General features: G+C 37.4%; 1 protein-coding gene across 1 annotated transcript in view; it reads left to right on the top strand.

Moving 5' to 3' along the window:
* Positions 1-21,605, top strand: part of adamts18 (ADAM metallopeptidase with thrombospondin type 1 motif, 18) — an 83,528-nt gene that overhangs the window by 34,865 nt on the left and 27,058 nt on the right. The window contains exons 12-16 of the mRNA XM_056461973.1: positions 947-1,095; positions 10,627-10,799; positions 14,987-15,117; positions 15,279-15,402; positions 17,787-18,034. Of these exons, the coding sequence (XP_056317948.1) occupies positions 947-1,095; positions 10,627-10,799; positions 14,987-15,117; positions 15,279-15,402; positions 17,787-18,034 (825 nt within the window). The remainder of the gene's footprint in view (positions 1-946; positions 1,096-10,626; positions 10,800-14,986; positions 15,118-15,278; positions 15,403-17,786; positions 18,035-21,605) is intronic.

Consider the following 21,605-nt stretch of genomic DNA (forward strand, 5'->3'; position numbering starts at 1 on the left):
CGAGAGGGGAGTTTGAGCTCAGGTAGATCTCAATAAACTCCCCCGACTTATTTCTGGCTAATGACAGATGAAGGGATGGCTAAAAAGAGATGTACGACTTACTAAGAGTGTGACTATGATGCCAATTTAGAATGTTTTTATTTAGGTCACATGCTTTTGGACTGTGGGAGGAAATCGAGGAACCTGGGGGAAACCCACACGAGCACGGGGAGAACAAGCAAACTCTGCACAGAAATGTTTACTGGTTCAGTAGGGACTTTAACCTGTGACGTTCTTGCTGTGAGGCAACAGTGCTAACCACTGGGCTGCAGTGTCGCCCAATCTAGAATGGAGGGGAGTATAGGTAGGAGGAGGGATTCTTCAAGACAAAGACACCGAAGTAAGAAACTTTGGTTATTTATAGTGAGTTAGGAACTGTCTTATTAGCGAATTATGTATTGGCTAATGCGGAACCAGCCGTGGACAATCATAAGCACTTGATTCTCTCGAAATTAGTTTATAAACAAACTTCACTCGGGCGACGTGGTGGCACAGTGGATAGCGATGTTGCCTCACAGCTAGAAGGTCGCTGGTTTGAGCCTTGGCTGGGCCAATTGGCGTTTCTGTGGAGTTTGCATGTTCTCCCTGTGTTCGCGTGGGTTTCCTCCGGGTGCTCCGGTTTCCCCCACAAGTCCAAAGACATGCCGTTCAAGTGAATTGAATGCGAGTGTATGGGTGTTTCCCAGTGATGGGTTACAGCTGGAAGAGCATCCGCTGCGTAAAACATGTGCTGGATATCTTGGTGGTTCATTCTGCTGTGGTGACCCTTGATTATTAAAGGGACTAAGCCAAAAAGAAAACGAATGAATGAATGAATAAACTTCACTCCTAGAGAATTCAAGTGGAATGGAACCAGGCTTTCACACATTACTGATCAAGATGATCTTTCTTCTTTCTCATAATTCAGTGGTGTCGAAAAGGACAATGTGTCAAATTTGGTGATCACGGTCCTAAAGCAGTGCATGGCCAGTGGTCAGGCTGGTCTGAGTGGTCTGACTGTTCACGTACCTGTGGTGGAGGGGTCATGTACCGAGAGAGATCCTGCAACAGCCCCAGGTAAACAACAACACACTCGTTAATCCCTACACACTGACACATTATTCTGCCTTTTTTTTAACGAACCATCAGCAATTGAATTTAGTTTGTGTTTGTACGAGAAAGAAAACCCAGATATATTGCATTAGATTCAAATGAATGTGTTGTGGCCCATTGTTTGTGCCTGTCACCACAGTAAGAAATGAATGGCACTTTGAATGGTAGATCAATAGTGGAAACACATGTGTTTCCTGACCGACTGACCCACTGTGACTCCTAGATTACCCCCGAACTTTGACACACTAAGTAATCTTGGATTAAGTGCGTTCTGGTATGTCAGGGTTCACTGAAGCAGTATGCCCTTAAATCATTGCACAAGATCGTTGTCTTTACAAATGACAATTAGAATGGATATTAGTCGCAGCGGAAGAAATAATAAAAAGCATTGCCTTTGAGCTTAAACATCTGGCAGACGCTTTTATAAACTTACATTACATCTAATGTCGAGTGTCTGTCAAATGGCAGATGTAGTTTTTTGTGCGTTTAGGTTCAGGTGCTTCCTTTCTGTATGTGGCGGCAGGTTTATTTGAGATTGGGTTTCTATAGACCACAGGTGGATCTACATGTGGTTTGGTCAAGCTGATGGAACATGGGATTGTGCTTCATCAACATTTGGCTGTCTAGAGCATCTTAACATATTTCTGTTGGAATAGGAAATACTTATAATGCCTTAGACAGCCAAACCAACATCTCAGGAAAGAAAGTAATAAAGCAAGAAAGAAACTATTCAAAGGGATGTGAGGTTGAAAACTTCTTTAAAACCATGAAATATACCTTGGCCAGAAACGGTGCATATGATTTCTTTTATGCATTGTGATCTCATACAAAATTTTGGTCGATTTCTGCAGTTGATTTAAAGATCCTTTACACAGATTCTGAAATTTAGAGAGGTTACAAAATGATTGTTTTGCTGAATGAAGAAGCTATTTTTGAATAGCATTTTTTAGAAACCTTTAAACTGACCTAAATGCATTTTTTAATTTGTTGTATTTAATTGAGAAAACAAATGGTGAGAATATTTTTTGCCCTACATTTTGGGATTTGTTTAATCTTATGTGCGTCCAGATATTGAAGGGTTTTCAGCTTGAGTGCTATAATTTTTTTTGTCATGTTTCTGATGGTCTGTATTAGTCCAGAGATGTTTGATCCACTGAGAAAGGCTTAGGGTACAGGGAATCTGTCAGATGATCTTGCTTTTAAGGCACCATTTGCAAAGTAATCTGAGGTTTTGGGGACGTATCAGCCTCCATTGACTGTTTTTGCTATCAGTGTCACCCCCCCCTCATGGTTCAATAAAAATAAAGGAATAATGCTGCTGCTTAACTTCAGTCCTGAGTAATACGGTCAGTGCAATAAATCTCTCTTCACTGTGAGTGGCTGTTTACACACATTTAAGCCCCAAAGTACACTTTAGATTACTGGCTCTTTTAACATTTGAGAACATGTTGAAGTTAAATGCACATTCAAAATAAGACGTGGTATCTTAGTTAAAATGTTTTATACATATATATATATATATATATATATATTCAAATCTTTGCATTTGAATAATATGAAACACTGGTATCTAGGATTTCCTTAAAATAAATAAATAAACTACACACAGTTGACGTCAGAATTATTAGCCCCCCTTTGAATTTTTTTCTTTTTGAAATATTTCCCAAATGATGTTTAACAGAGCAAGGAAATTTTCACAGTATTTCTGATAATATTTTTTCATCTGGAGAAAGTCTTATTTGATTTAGTTCGGCTAGAATAAAAGCAGTTTTAATTAAAAAAAAAAAAAAAAACGTTTTAAGGTCAAAATTATTAGCCCCTTTAAGCTATATTTTTATCGATAGTCTACAGAACAAACCATCGTTATACAATAACTTGCCTAATTACCCTAACCAGCCTTGTTAACCTAATTAACCTAATTAAGCCTTTAAAAATCACTTTAAGCTGTATAGAGGTGTGTTGAAAAATATATAGTCAAATATTATTTACTGTCATCATGACAAAGATAAAATAAATCAGTTAATAGATATGAGTTATTAACACTATTATGTTTAGAAATGTGTTGAAAAAATCTTCTCTCCGTTAAACAGAAATTGGGGAAAAAATAAACAGAAGGGCTAATAATTTAAGGGGGCTAATAATTCTGACTTCAACTGTACATAAATCGGAACAAGAAATAATGCAGTCACTTTGTTTTCCATTCTTTGTCCTAAACTGGGCAAATTCAAACAAGGAAACCAGTTTAAAAGCACTGGAATTGCATCATTTAATAAACTGCATTTAAATAACAGGAGTCTTGTGCAACTTAAAAAGCAGACAACGGATTAATATTATTAAACATATCCTGACTTTTTTACAGTAAAGTATCAGACTCTCTTCATGTATATTTATTTATTTATTTATTTTATTTTTATATTTAAATTAATTTAATTGAAATGTAATTAGATTTTATGTCTGAATACATTAGTTCTATTATATAAAAACCTAGACATTGGAAAATGTTGAACATTTCTAGTGCACTCTGAATCATGCATCAAATGCAACCCAGGCTCATTGGAAATATGTGCCTCTGCCTACATTTTTGTAAAATTAAATAAATAAATGAATAAATAACATTTGCTTTATTGCATGTTTCATATGACAAATCCAGTAGAGAGCACTCCACGTTTTTTGCAAATCTGAAATATGTTACTTTGAGTCTGTTTTATTATATGCGTCAGATACGTGTCCTTCTTATAGGAAGTTGTACAGATCACCTTCTGAACCCACCTTCTGGGTTTTCAAAAGCAAAAGTAAGACCTTTTACCTTAATCTTACATTGTTTTATCTCTTTTGTGGGCCCGTGCTTCCGCAGTTTCGTACACAAGCACTCAAGTACAGGTGCGTCACAAGTACAATACCATGCAAAGTGATTTATAGAGCAAACTGACCATGTTAGAAAAGTTGTCCATATGGAGATAAACTGGTGGGGAAAACAAATCATAGACATTGTTAAGTTGTTGAGTGGTTTTATTATTAGGCATAGACATAATTGTTTTTTGGAATTATTTTCATGCAAAGAGCTGCATGAAAAGAATATTTTTTCTATTATTAATACATCCCTGTAACTATCATTAATGTGTATAAATGTACAAAATTCGTTGGCTGCCCCATGGTGTTCATTTTAACTAGAAACTGCAGTCAAACATATGCATTTCCAATGAGCCTGTGTTGATTAAATAGACTATTACTTGGAGTATAGTTTGAAAGGATGTTCACGTCCAAAATAATAATGAAAACTTAATACATTTTCATGGACAACAACAAAAAATAATGATTAAAAAATATATATTCTGTATGATAATAGAAAATATTTTGATGAAAACATTAGATCTGTTTCAATCCAAAAGGAAAAGGTCCTGTTTCAGAACAGGCATTTTGATGGATAAGCTCCCCTTGCAGCTCTCAGACAGCACCTGCAGCAGAAGAGGTGCTGGTATGTCTTGTGTTTGTGGCGGTGAGGTTCAAGGGGAATCCTGTACTCATCACTTCAGTATAAAGTCCTCAGGAGACAGCTGTTGAAGCCAGCAGCACAACATATCATCTTACTCGGATCACATTTATCAATAAAAGTGATCTTAGAAATGTGACTGACTCCATATTCAGCCGCTTCAGCTTCATGAATCTCTGTGTTTGAGAAATATGTTTCTTAGCAACAGTATAATGGAGATTTTTGATGGACCAGATTTTTTGTAAGTTTCATGAGTGTACAGGAAACATTTTAACTAGTAGAGTATGGGTAGCATTAATGCATCATTACTGGGGGCCAAAGTTGAAAGAGTAGGATGCATATATATACGATCACCCACAGGACTTCGGAAAGCCCCTAACAAACAAACTATCCATTTTCATTACATCATTGTTTGGTATTGTTTATATGCAGAGGGATGTGTTTTAATGAGTTGACTTTAAAGTGGAGACCTAATGGGTAACAGTGTGGGCATAATGAGGGTTTGATTAAAGATAGAGGTCTAGGAGATAGGAGGTGTATTGAGAGGGAGTGGGATAGAGAAGGATGTGGGTCTAGGTAGGGGTTTTCGGTGGATTCTGGCAAGCAGACAGACTGAGTGACCTTGTTTCCTCTAAAGTTTGTAGTAATGCTGTTTTGAATATAACATTGCCTGGTTGGAACACAGTACTGCAAGGTCTTGTCAACATTTAGAGGGAGAATAAGAGAGTAATATTGTGTTAAGATTAGCATGTAGCACAAACTTGATTTGGACACAGTTACTTTAATGTCTTATCAGAAAATCTACACATGTCCATCTCCTCCACATCTCTCTCTCTCTCTCTCTCTCTCTCTCTCTCTCTCTCTCTCTCTCTCTCTCTCTCTCTCTCTCTCTCTCTCTCTCTCTCTCTCTCTCTCTCTCTCTCTCTCTCTCTCTGTGTGTGTGCTCTTTGTTGTTGTTGTAAGTGCTCTACCATATGGGCCCATAGTATACTATCTCTAAAGCTCTAATAGGATCAGCCTGAAAACCTGCTTCAAAAACAAAAGCAGACATGTACAAAGAACCATCTGACAGCACTGTCAGACTATCATTGATCTCATTGACTTAAAATACAAAAGACATCATTTAGTTTAAATGAAAATCATATGAAGCTTTTTTGCATGCCAACTGAGTAGGCAACATACGCTCATTCTGAAAAAGAAGCCCTATATAAATTTCTGGAGATCGCAATTTATGTAGCCAGAAGTACATATGGCTGCATTTCCGTTTAAAATGAAGGCTACAGGGCAGTATGACGCCGTTCCTTTTCGCGCTTACCAGCTGACCGTTTATCTCCGTATAGACGGCTTTCCTGCTGTTACCAGTTTGTCTAGTTCGCTATGGACGTCGGTGGACTTGAGATGCAGAGTGGAATCCTGTGAAAACGGTTCCAGCAAGAGGGTTAGACAAAAAAATAAAATAAACAATTAAATTACAGGGTGAGCATGTGGTGAAATCAGGCGAGGGCTTTTCTTTTTCTGGATTGCTTTATAAAACTGTTAGTTGGGCTTAGGGAAGTGGGTGGGCGGGTCAAATGATACTTTTGAAAACACTTATTGGTTGGGTTTAGGGAAGGAGGAGAATGGGTCAGTCGATCGATCAGTCAGTCATTCTGTAAGTCTGTCAGTCAGTAAACAATGGCCTCTGGTGGATTTTCGAGAGAACAACAGTCACGAATGGCACTCGCGAAAGAAATTTGAGATCTGAAAAAGCGTACACACTGGCCTATGCAAAAGAAGCATAGCTCTTGTGATGTATTTGGCGCTCTACAGAAATGTATATAGCGGTATGTTTTCAGATTGAGGCTGGAAGTAGAGATGCACCAGTTGACCAGCCGTAAATCGGAACTGGACATTTTTTTTTTGTATTACTTTAACCAGTCTTGGTCCATGCTTGCATGCAAAACGCTTTGCAATTCTTTTCCAAAATCTGTGTAGAAAATATTACAAAACCTGTAACTGGACATAAACAATGTCAGAGATTCTGACAACAGAGCACAGATGCACTAGCATACAAAATACTATACCAGATATTTTATTTTTATCTTTACAGTAGTGTAATTCTTATTAAAATACACTGTAACAATTGCTGTAAGTTTACAGTATCACTGTTAGTTTTGGTTGCCAGTAATACTGTAAAATTTACAAGTTCACTGTAAATTAACAATTACAATCTTGCTATAATTTACCAGCACAATCGTAATTGTAAATTTACAGTGCACTTGTAAATTTTACAGTATTACTGGCTACCAAAGTTTACAGTATTGCTGTAAATTTTACATCAATTTTTACACTGTAATCAAGGAAATGTTATGTTGCTATAGATCTTGTTCCGTAAGCTCAGTCTACAAAAACGGCATTCCGGAGCTAATTCTTTAGACCATTTTTATGGGTGTAAAGAAAAATGGTCCCAATGTATTTTATATTTTAAATTTCTCTAGCTTCTGAGAATCCAAAAAGAGCCACATATTGATAAATAATGTTATGATAGCTGCTTTAACATTAAGTTATGATTGAACTGCCTTTTGATACAGTTATGAAATAGTTTGATAACAAGCAGGAAGTGTTCATTAGCCAATAACATCACCACATTGAAATGGTCTATATATTAGTTTTTGCATGCAGCTAAATTCATCTACTATAGTTACCTACTTATTACCTCTCCAAAGTTTGAAAATGGCTGTTCTAGACAATATAAGTATGTTGTATGATTCGTAAGAACAATCATTAATCTGTTTCGCAATACTTGCTCTTTTAGATCATTACACATGCATAAAGAGCACGAGGAAGGCCCAACTGTCCTCTCTTTGAGCGGTTTCTTAACCTCAAGTGTGAACACGCAATAAAAAGCTAAAGGCCAGAGACTAAAAAGAACACGCACAGACACAATGACAGGCCCGTGGCGCACTCCTTTACTTTGAGGTTAGTCTACAAGAGGGTACCCAAGAGTCTTCCACTTGAAAACATGCAGCCATATGCCGCAAGCATGCCTCTGCTCTCACAGCCTCAGTTACAGGAGCTCTGGGCTGCTTTTCCCTCAGGAAAGAGGGTGACTTTCTGCATCATGTGGCACTCGGAGACATTCCTGTGGCATTGGGAGGAGGCTTCTGCTCTTCCCCAGCCTGGAGCTGCCTCAGCAAGACAGGGGGAAGATTTGAACAGATTGTCCAGAGTCTGAGAGTTGACCTTTTTATATTAAGTCCTGTGTGCAAGAGTTTCATTTGTTAACAGATTAGTTTGCACTGATAAAGTGAACAAACAAACAAAAAAGTCATTTTTTAAAAGAGATAAAAATGACAAATTTCATCCTCAGAACACAAATGGAATTATATCTTTTTTAAATCAGATATTTAAAGGTGCCCTATAATGAAAATCTGGGTATACCAAGGCATTGTACAATAATAAAAGATCAGTATTTGGAAATGGGCATTCTATGAACCTCAGACACCACTGTTTCCTCATTCTCATGTAAATTCCACGAGTGTAAAACCCCGGTGGACAACGGGCCAATCAGAATTCAAAACAAACTATGACGAGACTCACGGGCCATGCCCTTTGAATTTGCATGAAGTACTTTTTTGGGTTGTTCATCCGGACCTGACAAGCAGCTATGTCATTAAGCTATGAGATCATAAAAAAAGCTTTGAAATCATTAATATGCACGCCTCATGCTGCGTTTGATAAGCCAAACATTTTCTAGTGAGGCAGCAATGATAATGTTTTGTTCTTTGGTTACTTTTTTGCATATATTTGACTTACTATGTATCTGGGACTTTTATTTTGAAAACATCAACTTTACTTTACAGCTTTACTGTGCGTTAGGAACCGATCACACAGTATGCGCTTTTTGCATTGTGAGGCGCATCTTTTGATTGGTTTATTAACGGCCGTGAGCGTTTTGTGTGCAGCATATGCATCCTGCATGCATTGCATTTTTGCACGCTGTGCGCTCAACTACATTCAACTATGTTCAATTCTGAGCAGAAAAAGCTAATTATGTCAGTTGCATCTTTTTCATTCTCTAATCTATTGAAAGCAGAGGTCAGAGTTTCCGTTGAAGGTGACATCAGTGCTTGTGTTGTTAAGATGACTACGGATACTTTAGAAAATGGAGTTATCCGGAGCTGTTTGACTCACAAATCTTATAGTACAAATCTTAGTATAACAATATTATTAAATATTAAAATTATACCAATATCAGCACTCTCTACCACTCTCTTTTGTCAAATTACATTATAATGTAGCCTTTATCAGATCTGGTGAGCAAAATAGGTTAACGTTACTCTGATTGGGTTTATCTGTGTTCAAAAGTCCCTTTAAGACAAGTCCATTCAAAACAATACAAGTGACATGTCTTGTGTATTCTATAGTCTTTGTTAATATTCACGACACTAACCAGATATGATCAATCATGGACCTTCTGTTTCTATGGGTATTTTATGGAGTAAATGAAAAATCTGCTTAATAAACCGTTTCTGCAGATTTTTGGAAACTTACCAAAGACATAAACCTACTATGTAGAAATCAGAGAACCATTTAACTTATTAAACTAATGCAGTATATGGCACCTATAATGCCTCCATATCTGCAGCATATTCACCCCCGAAAAGTTTTAAAATGTTCATTAAGATATAAAAGTTGTTGAACTCTTAAATCCAAGTCCTCTGAAGATGCAAAATTGATTAATACAGGGCAGTTGAAAAGTAACTAGGCACAAAAATGATAAGTCCACTGCATTTCAAGGCTGATGCCTGTATTTTTCACACAATGGAAAATAACAACTTTACTAAAATTAACTAATGCAAAATAAATTAAGAAGTGCAAAAACAATTAAAACATCGAAAGGACTTTTGTGCATAATTCTCTTATAGCAATCTTCCAGTAAGAGGGTAAGAAAATTTATTAACAGTTGCTATGTAAGCCCTTAAGTTGACGTCAATAGAAGGACCGCCACTCTAAATGGGGAAGCAAATGGTCGAACTTTGATTAGAGATAAATAAATAAATTCAGCGAATTAATATGCACAGATTGATTATTCACCTTAAGAATAGCAACGTGAGCTAGCAAAATAAACATAGTACATTTTTAGTCACACTTTATTGTGATGGTGCGTTTGTTGAATTTAAGTTACATTGCATCTACATGCCAACTAATTCTCATTAGATTATAAGTAGACTGTTAGGTTGGGGTTGGGGTTAGTGTAAATTGACATGTACTTGCAAAGTTTCTTATAGTCAGTTAATTGTCTGTTGAAGGAGCAGTATCAACAGAAATTAAGCAGACAGTCTACTAATATTCAAATGGACCATCAAAATAAAGTGTTACCAATATTTATTTCACTTGGACTTTAAGTATACTCTAGGATGTAGTGTTACCAATGAATGAATGACATTCCACATTAGATCAAGCAGATTTATTTTAGCTCAGTAGATGTTTTCTTGCTAGATCAGCATTGTGATATTCACCAGAATAAACTTACATTACTTCTCCTGAAGGGAAGCTTGTTGGTTAACTAGTTCAGAAAGCAAAAGATTCCCAATATAAATGCAACAGGGAAGCAAGTCAACTCGGATAACACAATGTGTAAAGTAAATTAATCCAGCTGTGTGTTGTCTTGTTCTCGCTGAAGTTTATTATTCAGAAATCATAGCTGTTGAAAACACAAGCGAGTCCAAGTCATGAATGGAATCGCATCCTGAACATTTTACCTCTTTTACAGCTGTCAGTTGGGATGTGATTCAGTCGGACACATCACCGATAACACACAAAGACATTCCCTCAGCGCAGATGCTAATGCACATCATATGAAATGCATCTCACCAGCCGTTCTTCCAAAAAAAATAGCAAATGGCTGTCATTCCACTCACATGTTGAACGCTTGCTGAGGCACATCTGTTTCTTCTCTTTTTCTCTCTCTCTAACCTTGCTTCCATGTTCGCTCGTGCTAATTGCTGGTTGTTTCACCCAAGCCCACAGCACAACGGCAAGTTCTGCCAAGGCCCCGGTCGACTGCACCAGCTGTGTAACACCAAGCCATGCCAGTCCGATGGAGTGGACTTTAGAGCTCAGCAGTGTGCAGAGTACAACAGCAAACCCTTCAGGGGATGGTACTACAAATGGAAGCCATACACCAAAGTGGAAGGTATGGGAGATATTTGGGTCTTAATGCATTAATTACCAACAAAAGCAAATGTCTCATTAACAGTTGAAAAAGAGAGTGCAGCAAACCTCTGCTGCGGGTTCAGTATCTCTGTGTTTATAGGACATGTAGGACTTCATTCTTTTTAAAGAAAAACAAATTAAATGAATGATTAATCTGGGAATTTAACTAACTATTCTATTCTATTCTATTCTATTCTATTCTATTCTATATGCACTGTAAAAATATCTATTTGTTTTGTGATTTACATGTTTTTTTCTATTGATTATTGGAACAGATTAAACTCCCATAATGCAGTTTGGAAGCATTAATAAACAGAAAAGCACAATGAATGATAAAATACAAGAAATTGATTATTAATGGATGTTTTTTAAGTGTATTATATACATACAATGTGTAATATTATTTAAAGGTTTGAGGTCACATGTTTTTTTATTTTCTATACATTTGTATAATGTTTTTTTTATTATTTTCTACTATATCATATATTATATTTTATAATATAAAATATTTAATATTATTAATATTATTATTTAATATATTATAATATATAATCAATATACTTTTATCATTTAAACATCATTCCAAAAGGCTGATTTGGTGCTCAAGAAACATTTCATATTGGTATCAAAGTTGAAAAAGATCATGCTCTTTAATATTTATGTGCATTTATTATGCGGTTTGTTGCTATTTTCTGACCAACGCAATTGTAATTTTCACGTTTTTTGCGCCACGTTGTTTAAATAGCAAATCCCTTTGCGCTACTGTGTGGAGTCATGGGTGTGCTGGTCTATAAAGGAGGTGTGTTGAGGCGCATTGTTGGCGCGTTGCTATTTTGAGGACCTGAAATGGACTGCGCCACTGACCAACTGAAAGCTGGTCTAAAGTCCAGCGCAAAGCACGTTAGTTATGTGCCTATGCAGGTCCAAACTCTTAATACACACAGGATTTACAGCAATACACAATTATCTTTACATATATATAAAAAAGGATTAAATGTTAAAAAAATATTATTTTCTTCATAAATATAAAAACCACTCCCTCCATGCTTTCTTCGTGTCAGGGGGCTTTTTTCAGTTTATTCATGACAATAAGCTTTTCTATAATATTATTATTATTAGTAGTATTATTTATTATATGCAAATTTATATTTGGTTTAATAAAAACAAGTTTAGATTTGTCCACCTGTCGGGTTTGGAGATGTATGCATCACCATATGGGGCATAAGAATGGGACATGTGTTTGGATATAACTCAGTTCTTTGACCACACTTCATTATTATTGTTCATTTATTTGTTTGCTGGAAATTAGAACTGAATTTAGAAATAGTTTTGAAATAAATCTTAAAATTAAATATGTAAGCTAATGGATGTCTTCATTGGAGTGCGTACAACACTGTTTCCTGATCCATAAAAGTAAAGGAGTAAAGTAAAGAGTAAAAGTAAAGTAAAGAGAAAGTAAAGAGGCCGAAGCAGATGGTCTGTTTATGGTTTTCTCGCTAGTGAAGCATTCAGTTTTTCCACTTTTTCCACAGTATGTAAAGTTCACCATGTAAATAGCAAATGCGCCATGGTGCGACACAACTGGCTCTTAAAGGGAATGTGAGACGAGACTCTGATTGGTTTAACAGATGTTATGCTCAAAACACACCCATAACTCATTAAGAGAATAAGCACAACCCTGTTAGACCATGCGGCGCGGAGCAAATCATATTTTTCCGTCCCTAAAATAGCAAAAGTGGATTTCCACATGCTCTCAATGCTTTTGTGCCATACGCTTTAGACTTTGTGCCTAGGGCCAATTGGCATTTCTCTGTGGAGTTCGCATGTTCTCCCTGCGTTCGTGTGGGTTTCCTCCTGGTGCTCTGGTTTCCATCACAGTCAAAAGGCATGCGGTATAAGTGAATTGAATAAGTTAAATTGACCATAGTGTGTGAGTGTGTGTGTGTGTGTGTGAGTGTGAGTGTGAGTGTGAGTGTGAGTGTGTATGGGTGTTTTCCTGTACTGGGTTGTGGCTGGAAGGGCATCCGCTGCGTAAAATATTCTCTGGAATAGTTGGTGGTTCATTCCGCTGTGATGACCCCAGATAATTAGTGGACTAAGCTAAAGAAAAATAAATGAATTAATGTATAAATGAAGGAAGTTTCTTAAAAAACTAAATACAAATCTCACTGACCTTCAAACTTTTGACCGATATATGTACCCTGAAGTAACCACTGAAAACATTCATCCCAAGTCTTGCCTACTTAGTTTTTAATACCCTCTGATATCTGAGTCAGCATGAACAGGTGTGTTTTTAAATAGTAATCATTCCCATTTGTTTCTGACAATATGCAGTGAGATTGTTACATAGGAGAAACGTGTTCCGCCCAAGCGATTCATCTCACCGAATGTGTTGACTGAGCTGTGTGTGGATTTGGACTAGAAACGTGTAAGCACTCGTTCTGTGAGCTCAGCGCTCTGATCAACCCAGTAGGCAGGTTCGTACCTGAACAGGACCCACTGAGTCTGTTTATGCGTTTGGCCTTTCATATGTCAGTTTTCGAAGAAAGACCAGAGAGGAGATTCTGAGCTGTCTCCAGGGGTGTGAATGGAGCGCCGTTTTCAGTAGTAGATCATGTTTGGCCTTGGGATATTTCACTGGCTACTACATCTGTTAGGAAGCACTTACCCTTGCTTGACTGGGATTTTGGAGTTCAATCAAATTGGATTAAACACTGACGTCTTACTGGTGTTGTTTTTATGTTTTATACGTCCTCCTTATTTATCGATGTAACGATTCCTGTTAAAATTCTTGCTGCTGTTAAGTTTCCCTTTTAGCAGCACCTATGGGTCTGTAACATCATTTTGGTTTTGTTGAAATTAAAAGTATTTTATTATCTAATATGATCCCAGAAGGACAAAACCTACAGTATCTTACTGTTCATACTGTGCTTGTGTATTAAGTGAAGCTGGGTCTGTTTCTTCTGACTGGGAAGTGCGGATCCGTCTCTGATAGGTCCATATTTCTCTCTCAGTGGGAGAGTTGGACAGAGTCATTGCTCTTGCATTCCAGCTTTATGGGCCGGTTTGTAACAGAGTTTTAAATTTTAGTGTAACATGTGTTCTGTGGATACGTTCTCTACAACACAGTGAGTCTTCCAGTTGTTTCATGGCCAACCACAAACAGCTTACACTTGCCCAGTAATTAGCACTAGACGGTTGTAAACAGTTGCATTGTGTCTGTTTGGAAAAAATGATGAATAATTATTATTTATTATAAAACTTCAAAATTATCATAAACAATATAATAATAATTAGATTTTATTTTAATTTTATCCATTCATTGAATTTCCTTCGGCCTAGTCCCTTATATACCAGGGGTCGCCATAGCGGAATGAACCGCCATCTATTCCGGCATATGTTTTACACAGTGGATACCCTTCCAGCCAGAACTGGGAAACACCCATACACTCTCACATTTACACTCATACACTAAGGCCAATTTTATTTACCCTATTCACCTGTACCACATGTCTTTGGACTGTAGAGGAAACCCACACCAACACAGGGAGTGCAAAGTCCACACAGAAATGCCAACTTTCAGGCCTCAACGGCTTCCAGGCCTTAATTTTATTTTATTTTATTTTATTTTATTTTATTTTATTTTATTTTATTTTATTTTATTTTATTTTATTTATTTATTTATTTATTTATTTATTTTGTTTAATTTATTAAATAAAATTATTGAATTAAATAAAAAAATTTTGATTAATTATATTTTTTGTTTAATTTTATTTAATTTTAATTTTATTTTTAATTTAACTTAACTATTTTATTTTATTTTATTTTTTTTTTATTTATTTTATTTTTTTTTATTTTATTTTCAAATTGTAGTAATGCAATGATCCCTTTCTGAACCTCAGGCCACCTGAACATACTAAACTGAGGTATTGGAATCATTGATTTTATGTGTGTGCATGGGTCTTCAAGAACTGTTTTTCATTTGATGTAAAAGTCCACCTGCATTTTGTCTGAAAAATGTTGATACGGTTATAGCTCATGCATATGTTCTCTTGCATGAAACTTCATAGCAGCATGCTTCATTTACCTGTTCACAGCTTCAGAAGATCTCACATAAAGTCACTCTGGAGCTATAAGATCTAATGACCTCATTCATCTCCTATCTAGAAGAGGACATCTGCAAGCTGTACTGCATTGCTGAGGACTTTGATTTTTTCTTTGCAATGTCCAGCAAAGTCAAAGATGGGACATCTTGCTCTGACTACAGAGGGGGCGTGTGTATAGATGGGATATGTGAGGTATGTGAGGAGATGATAATACTGAGATGGCAGTGCATTTTGCACTGGTTTTCTGCATGACAATTGATTGACATATGCACTTAGTTGTGTTCAACAGGCCCAGTGGGCTGAACTGAGTGTGTCATTTTGAGAATTTAATTTTAATAACTTTTCCTGTGTAGCCGGTGGGCTGTGACCAGGTGTTGGGATCAAAGGCCACTCTGGATGCCTGTGGGGTGTGTAAAGGAGACAACTCCACCTGCAAGTTCTACAGTGGCCAGTACACCCTCCAGCACAGAGCCAATGGTGAGTGGCTTGTTTATTCAGGCTTATTCTAATTCATTCAGATTGGTATTTTAAAGAAAATAACAGGCCTAAAAAAAAGAAATTAGTCAGTTTTGTCCAGGACAGAATCTGCAGACTTTTTTTTTTGCTATTTCTGCACAGAATTTTGTAAAAAACTGCAGATTTATGCTAAATGATTTTGGGAGTTTCATAACTAAAAACGTAATATACGAAATAAAAAATTCTATGTTTTTAACTTGCGGGCGTCACGGTGGCACAGTGGGTAGCACAATCGCCTCACATCAAGAAGGTCGCTGGTTTGAGCCTCAGCTGGGTCAGTTGGCATTTCTGTATAGAGTTTGCATGTTCTCCTCTTGTTCACGTGGGTTTCCTCCGGGTGCTCTGGTTTCCCCCATAGTCCAAACACATGCGCTATAGGTGAATTGGGTAAGCTAAAATTGTCCGTAGTGTATGTGTGAGAATGAGTGTGTATATGTATGGGTTTCCCAGTGATGGGTTGCAGCTGGAAGGGCATCCGATAAAACATGCTGGATAAATTGGTGGTTCATTCCGCTTTTGCGACCCCAGATTAATAAAGGGACTAAGCCGGAAAAGAAAATTAATGAAATGTTTTTAACTTCTTTAATTAAATAAATAACTCAGTTATTTAATGTTCAGAATGCAAATCCAATAAGATCCACTTATTTGGTAAACAAAGCAAGTCTTTCATATAATATATCTGCTAAAATATTACTTAAACTGTATTGTAAATAAATCATATAAACATTTTCATATTAGTCAATTATATTACTGAAATTAATTTAACAACTGATTAAATATACTTTCCACAAGTAAATAAATAGACTCAATAATTGGCAAAAAATCTGTAGATTTCTGCATGTGCAGATTCCGTGTTGGCCTATATATCATATGGTTTGTTCAAAAAAGTTCTCATATACACTTTTGGTGTTCAAGAAGTTATAATGTATTAAACTTATTTAAATAATTATTAAAAACTCACTCCCTCATATTCCTTCGACTTATTCACTGCTTCATCAGGGGTATGATCCACCATTTTTTCTGGCAATTGTTTTATACAGTGGGTGCCCTTACTGCTGCAACCTTGCACCCTGAATACAACCGCCAGTGCTGGGAAACTACAGTCAATTATTTAATCCAATTAATCTATACTGCATGTCTTTAAGACTGTGGTGGAAACTGGAGCTCCTGGAGGAAACCCACGGGAACAGAGAGAGAACATGCAAACTTCCCATAGAAAGGCTTTCTGGTGAGAAAGCTGTGAGGCAGCAATACTAACCACTTAACCACCATGCCACCCCAATGCTAAAAACTGCACTACCTAATATTTTTGGTCTTTCTTGGATCTTTCAAAAAAAAAAAATATTTCCATAGTAAACGACTGCACCATCTTGCTAACAGTGTCAAAAATGCAAACGCATTTGCACTACAACTAGATAAACCTTTAATATTCAGAGAAAGTCCAAAAAGTGCAACCAGAGGACACGACTTGATGTACATATTTGTCGCAGAAGAAAAACATTTGAAAATTCATTCATTTTCTTTTCGGCTCAGTCCCTTTATTTATCTGGGGTCGCCACAGCAGAATAAACCGCCAATTTATCCAGCATATGATTTACGCAGCGGATGTCCTTCCAGCTGCAACCCATCACTGGGAAGCATCCATACACACTCATTAACACACATACACTACTGACAATTTAGCTTACCCAATTCACCTATACCACCCATGTCTTTGGACTTGTGGGGGAAACCGGAGCACCCGAAGGAAACCCACACAAACACGGCGAGAACATGCAAACTCCACACAGAAGTGCCAACTGACCCAGCCAAGGCTCAAACCAGCGAACTTCTTGCTGTGAGGTGATTGTGCTACCCACTGCGCCACCGTGACGCCCTACATTTGAAAATTCATAACCAAAATGAAGTTATAGAGGGGCAAAGGCATAACATATATTAAATCTGCAGGGGCTTGCTTTAAGGTTTAATTCAAAACCTTGTGTAATCATCAGCAACTTCAGTTTTGTCCACTATATTCAATGAACAAATTTTAATTGGATAAGACAATGTCATGCACAGATAGAAGAGGTATGAATGCGGGGCAAAATCTGGCTCTTACTGTCACTTTTAAGTAGTCTATGTGCCACTGTAGAGCTCTTCTCTGCAAGCTTTACAGAAAACAGCACTTTTTCATCCAAATTCATGTATTTTTTAGAGCACTTACTACAGTCTGGCACCTCATCGCTCTTATCCGTCTGAAGGAGGTGATAATGCGTCAGTTCAAAGATGCCAATTCTTCAGAAATGGTAGAAGTGGCATAAGTCAGCAGACATGGTGAACCCATTTTTTTCCTTTTCTCTTTTCAGAGTATTACCCTGTTGTGATGGTTCCTGCCGGCGCCAGGAGCATTCAGGTGCAGGAGATGGAGATTTCCAACAGCTACCTGGCTGTCCGCAGCCTGAAGCGTGGCATTTATTACCTGACGGGGGATTGGACTGTGGACTGGCCGGGCAGGTTCCAGTTTGCCGGTACTACATTCAACTATCAGCGCTCTTTCAACCGGCCTGAGACGTTGTTCGCCACAGGCCCCACTAATGAGACCCTGCTCTTTGAAGTGAGTCACCCCCATTCCCGTTCTGCCTGACACCTGTTAGTGAATTAGCCATGACAGGGTCTTGGCAAGAGCGCTGTGGCCATTCTGTCAGATGAAAACAAGGCTAAGGGACAGTGGGTGGGGGAGAGAGATGAGAAGCAAATGAGGGAAAGATAGAGAGAGAGACACAAGAGAAGGCACACAAATGAGCCGAATGGGCAGACTAACGCCTCTGTTTGGGATTAATTGCAGGCCAGAGCCGACGTGGTCATTGCGACTTTCATCTTCAGTATGTAGAGACTCCAGATCAAACGATGCGACAATGTGAATGGCACTAAGCTTTGAACTCACTGCACTGTGTGCTCTTGCTAATGGGCAGCACAGGGCACCTCTTACATGAATAATAATAAGTATGGGTATAGGTGACCTTTGAGGTCATAGTAAGGGTGCTTCATATAACTTTACACATCTGAAGCACATATAAGAAAAACAGATCTGACGAATCAGGTAAACTTTTGTTTTAGTAGATTCATTTGGCAGCTGGTATAGGAATAATTGATGATGGATCATTTAAACATAAGAAAATAATGCACACCATAGTTTTTGATGGTAATTTCTAGACATTCTGTTTACTACAAGTAACTTTGTTCACACTTTTTTAATGTACAATTCTCACTATTAATAAACCATGAACTGTTGCTGCATCCCAATTCGCATACTTACACTACGCTCTAAAAGTATGCACTTTTTTTGTAAAGGAAAAGGCTAGCCGGATCACAGATGGATCAGAGACCTCCTCATAAGCCTAATTCTGGAATAGCTGCTCTGTTCAGAGCCAACTGTAAATCTGCACTTTGTTTGTAAAGGAAAAGTATATACTTTTTCGAGTGTGTAACAGAAGAGTATGCAAGCTTTGGGACATACTAAGTCCTTGTTAACATCATTATGTTGCTTAGTTACGAGTCCTGTCAGTCATCCACACATCATCCACATTTCTTTCATGTTTAATTACCTACCTTATTGGTGAAGCAGCAGCAGGATAATCTCCCATTCAAGAGTCTCTAATGCAGAGAAATCTCCTTAGGTCTTTGAATAATTATGCATTCAGACATTAATGTCCAAACATATCTTGTTGTTACAGGTGAAATATTACACTGAAATGCGATTTAAATATTTTTTCATTGGACTAGATATTATTTAACAGTTATACAAACATCTTTACAAAAATCTCTCTACTTGACTGCTGGTCTTGTGCGTCCACCATGTTTGTAGTTTATTTACACTTTTTCACCCACGTTTGTAGTTCTAATCAAATTCACATCCAATGCGCTATGTATTGTGGACAATATTAGTGATTGGAGTATGGACGCTTCTACACAGTAGGTAGTGCTGTCGCCTCACAGCAAGAAGGTCGCTGGTTCGAGCCTCGGCTGGGTCAGTTGGCATTTCTGTGTGGAGTTTGCATGTTCTCCCTGTGTTTGCGTGGGTTTCCTCCGGGTGCTCCGGTTTCCCCCACAGTCCAAAGACATGCGGTACAGGTGAATTGGGTAAGCTAAATTGTCCTTAGTGTATGTGTGTGTGAATAAGTGTGTATGTGTTTCCCAGTGATGGGTTGCAGCTGGAAGGACATCCGCTGCATAAAACAAATGCTGGATAAGTTGGCGGTTCATTCCGCTGTGGTGACCCCAGATTAATAAAAATGAATGAATGAGTAAACTATCCGGGAATCTTTGGCACACTCTTTTCAACATACTACGATTTGGGACATACTAATTTTATTTTCAAATACTATTTAGGATAGATAGTATGCAAATTGGGATGCAGCATATGTAATCAATAAACTAATTTGCTGCTTATTAATAGTTATTAAGGTAGTATAGAATCATGGATATTATGTACTTTATAAGTACAAATAAACCACCAATATCTTAATAATAGGCAGGTAATAGCATAACTTTACAGCTATGTCAATTGCTTAAAATCTGCTAACAATTTATTTGGAAGGTTGCCTCTGAACCTTTGGCTGAATAAAAGTAACTAGGCTTCCAGCCATTACAGTATCAATAGACCGTCTGCTTAATATTGATCAAAATAATTAGTTATTTTGCTGTATATTTTATGCTATGTTTAATGCTACGTTCAATGATCTACAAGAAAATGTGCAGGTACATGCAAGAAACACTTTCATGCCTAAATATGTAGTTGTAACGTTTCTTTTAGCCAACAGAATGTCTAAAGAGGTTCATCAAAATATAGCATAACATGTGATGTTTACAACAAAGGACAACACTAATGAAAAATAGTATGGCACCAAACAATACACCATAGGCTCGTTCTGAAAACTTAGCCCTATATACATTTCTGGAAATATAAATTATGTAGGCAGAAGTATGTATGGCTGCATTTCGTCTTTAAAACAAACGCTACGTGGTGGTACGATGCCGTTTTTTTTTGCACTTACCAGCTGACCACTTATCTTTATATAGATGACTTTTTCCGTTGTTAGCAGTTTGTCCGGGTAGCTTGCCATGTATGTAGGCGGATTTGAGATGCAGAGAGGAATTGACCACAACAACAAGGTTCAAGTTCAGTAAAGAACGGTTCCAGAAAGCGGGTAAAACAAAAACAGAAGCCAAAAAATAAAATAAACAAGTAAATAACAGGGTGAGAATGTAGTAAATTTGAAAATGTGGTAAAAATAAGGCGAGGGCTTTACTTCTTCTGGATTGCTTATTAAAATTGTCTGTTGGGTTCAGAGAAGTGGGTGGGTGGGTCAATCGGTGGTTTTGAAAACACTATTGGTTGGCTTTATGGAAGGAGGAGGGTGGGTCAGTCAGTCAGTCAGTCCACAGCAGCCTCTGGTGGATTTACGTGAGAACAACAGACACGAATGGCATTCGCAAAGGAAATTTAAGATCTCAAAAAGCGTACACAGCGGCCCCTGATAGATTTGCAAAAAACTGCAAAAAACATACGTTTTCAGAATGAGCCTGGGTTGAAACAATGTCATATTTGTGCTGCTGAATATTTTCTAAAATATTTTGCAGACGGTTTATTCAAAGTGTTACTAAATGGAAGGTGGTACACATTTGACCAGTTTTAATTTTTATTCTGGAACTAACAACCTTGTCTTTTCTAGTGCCATATCCTACTATCTAAAGGAATGGTGTTTGAAGTCACTTTAAGATCTAACATGACTGAATTCCTTTCTTTTGTTCATTTGTCAGTTAAAAATTCAGTTACACCATCATACCACCAAATTTCTTTTGTTGGAAACATCTCAAGCTGTTAGAAACCCAATTGGTCAAACTTGATGGCTTTGCAGGTGTTGTTGTGTAAGTTATACAACAGTCAAGCATGCTAAATTTAATACATTTTTGTTCTGACCTTATTTACTGGCCATTGATCTGCACCACACTCAACCTGTGTGTTACGTGTATGCAGCTTTCCCCTTGAGCCCGTGTGCCCTCTCTTCGTTACGTTTTCCCCAGGGTGGGTGGTGGCAGTGGAGTTCTGATTGCCGATGAGTTGGCATTAATCTCCCTAAGTATGCTCTGTAATTTTAAAAAGAAGAGGAGGGTAGAGAGAGATT

The sequence above is a fragment of the Danio aesculapii genome, chromosome 7, assembly GCF_903798145.1.
Source record: "Danio aesculapii chromosome 7, fDanAes4.1, whole genome shotgun sequence".
Lineage (NCBI taxonomy): Eukaryota > Metazoa > Chordata > Actinopteri > Cypriniformes > Danionidae > Danio > Danio aesculapii.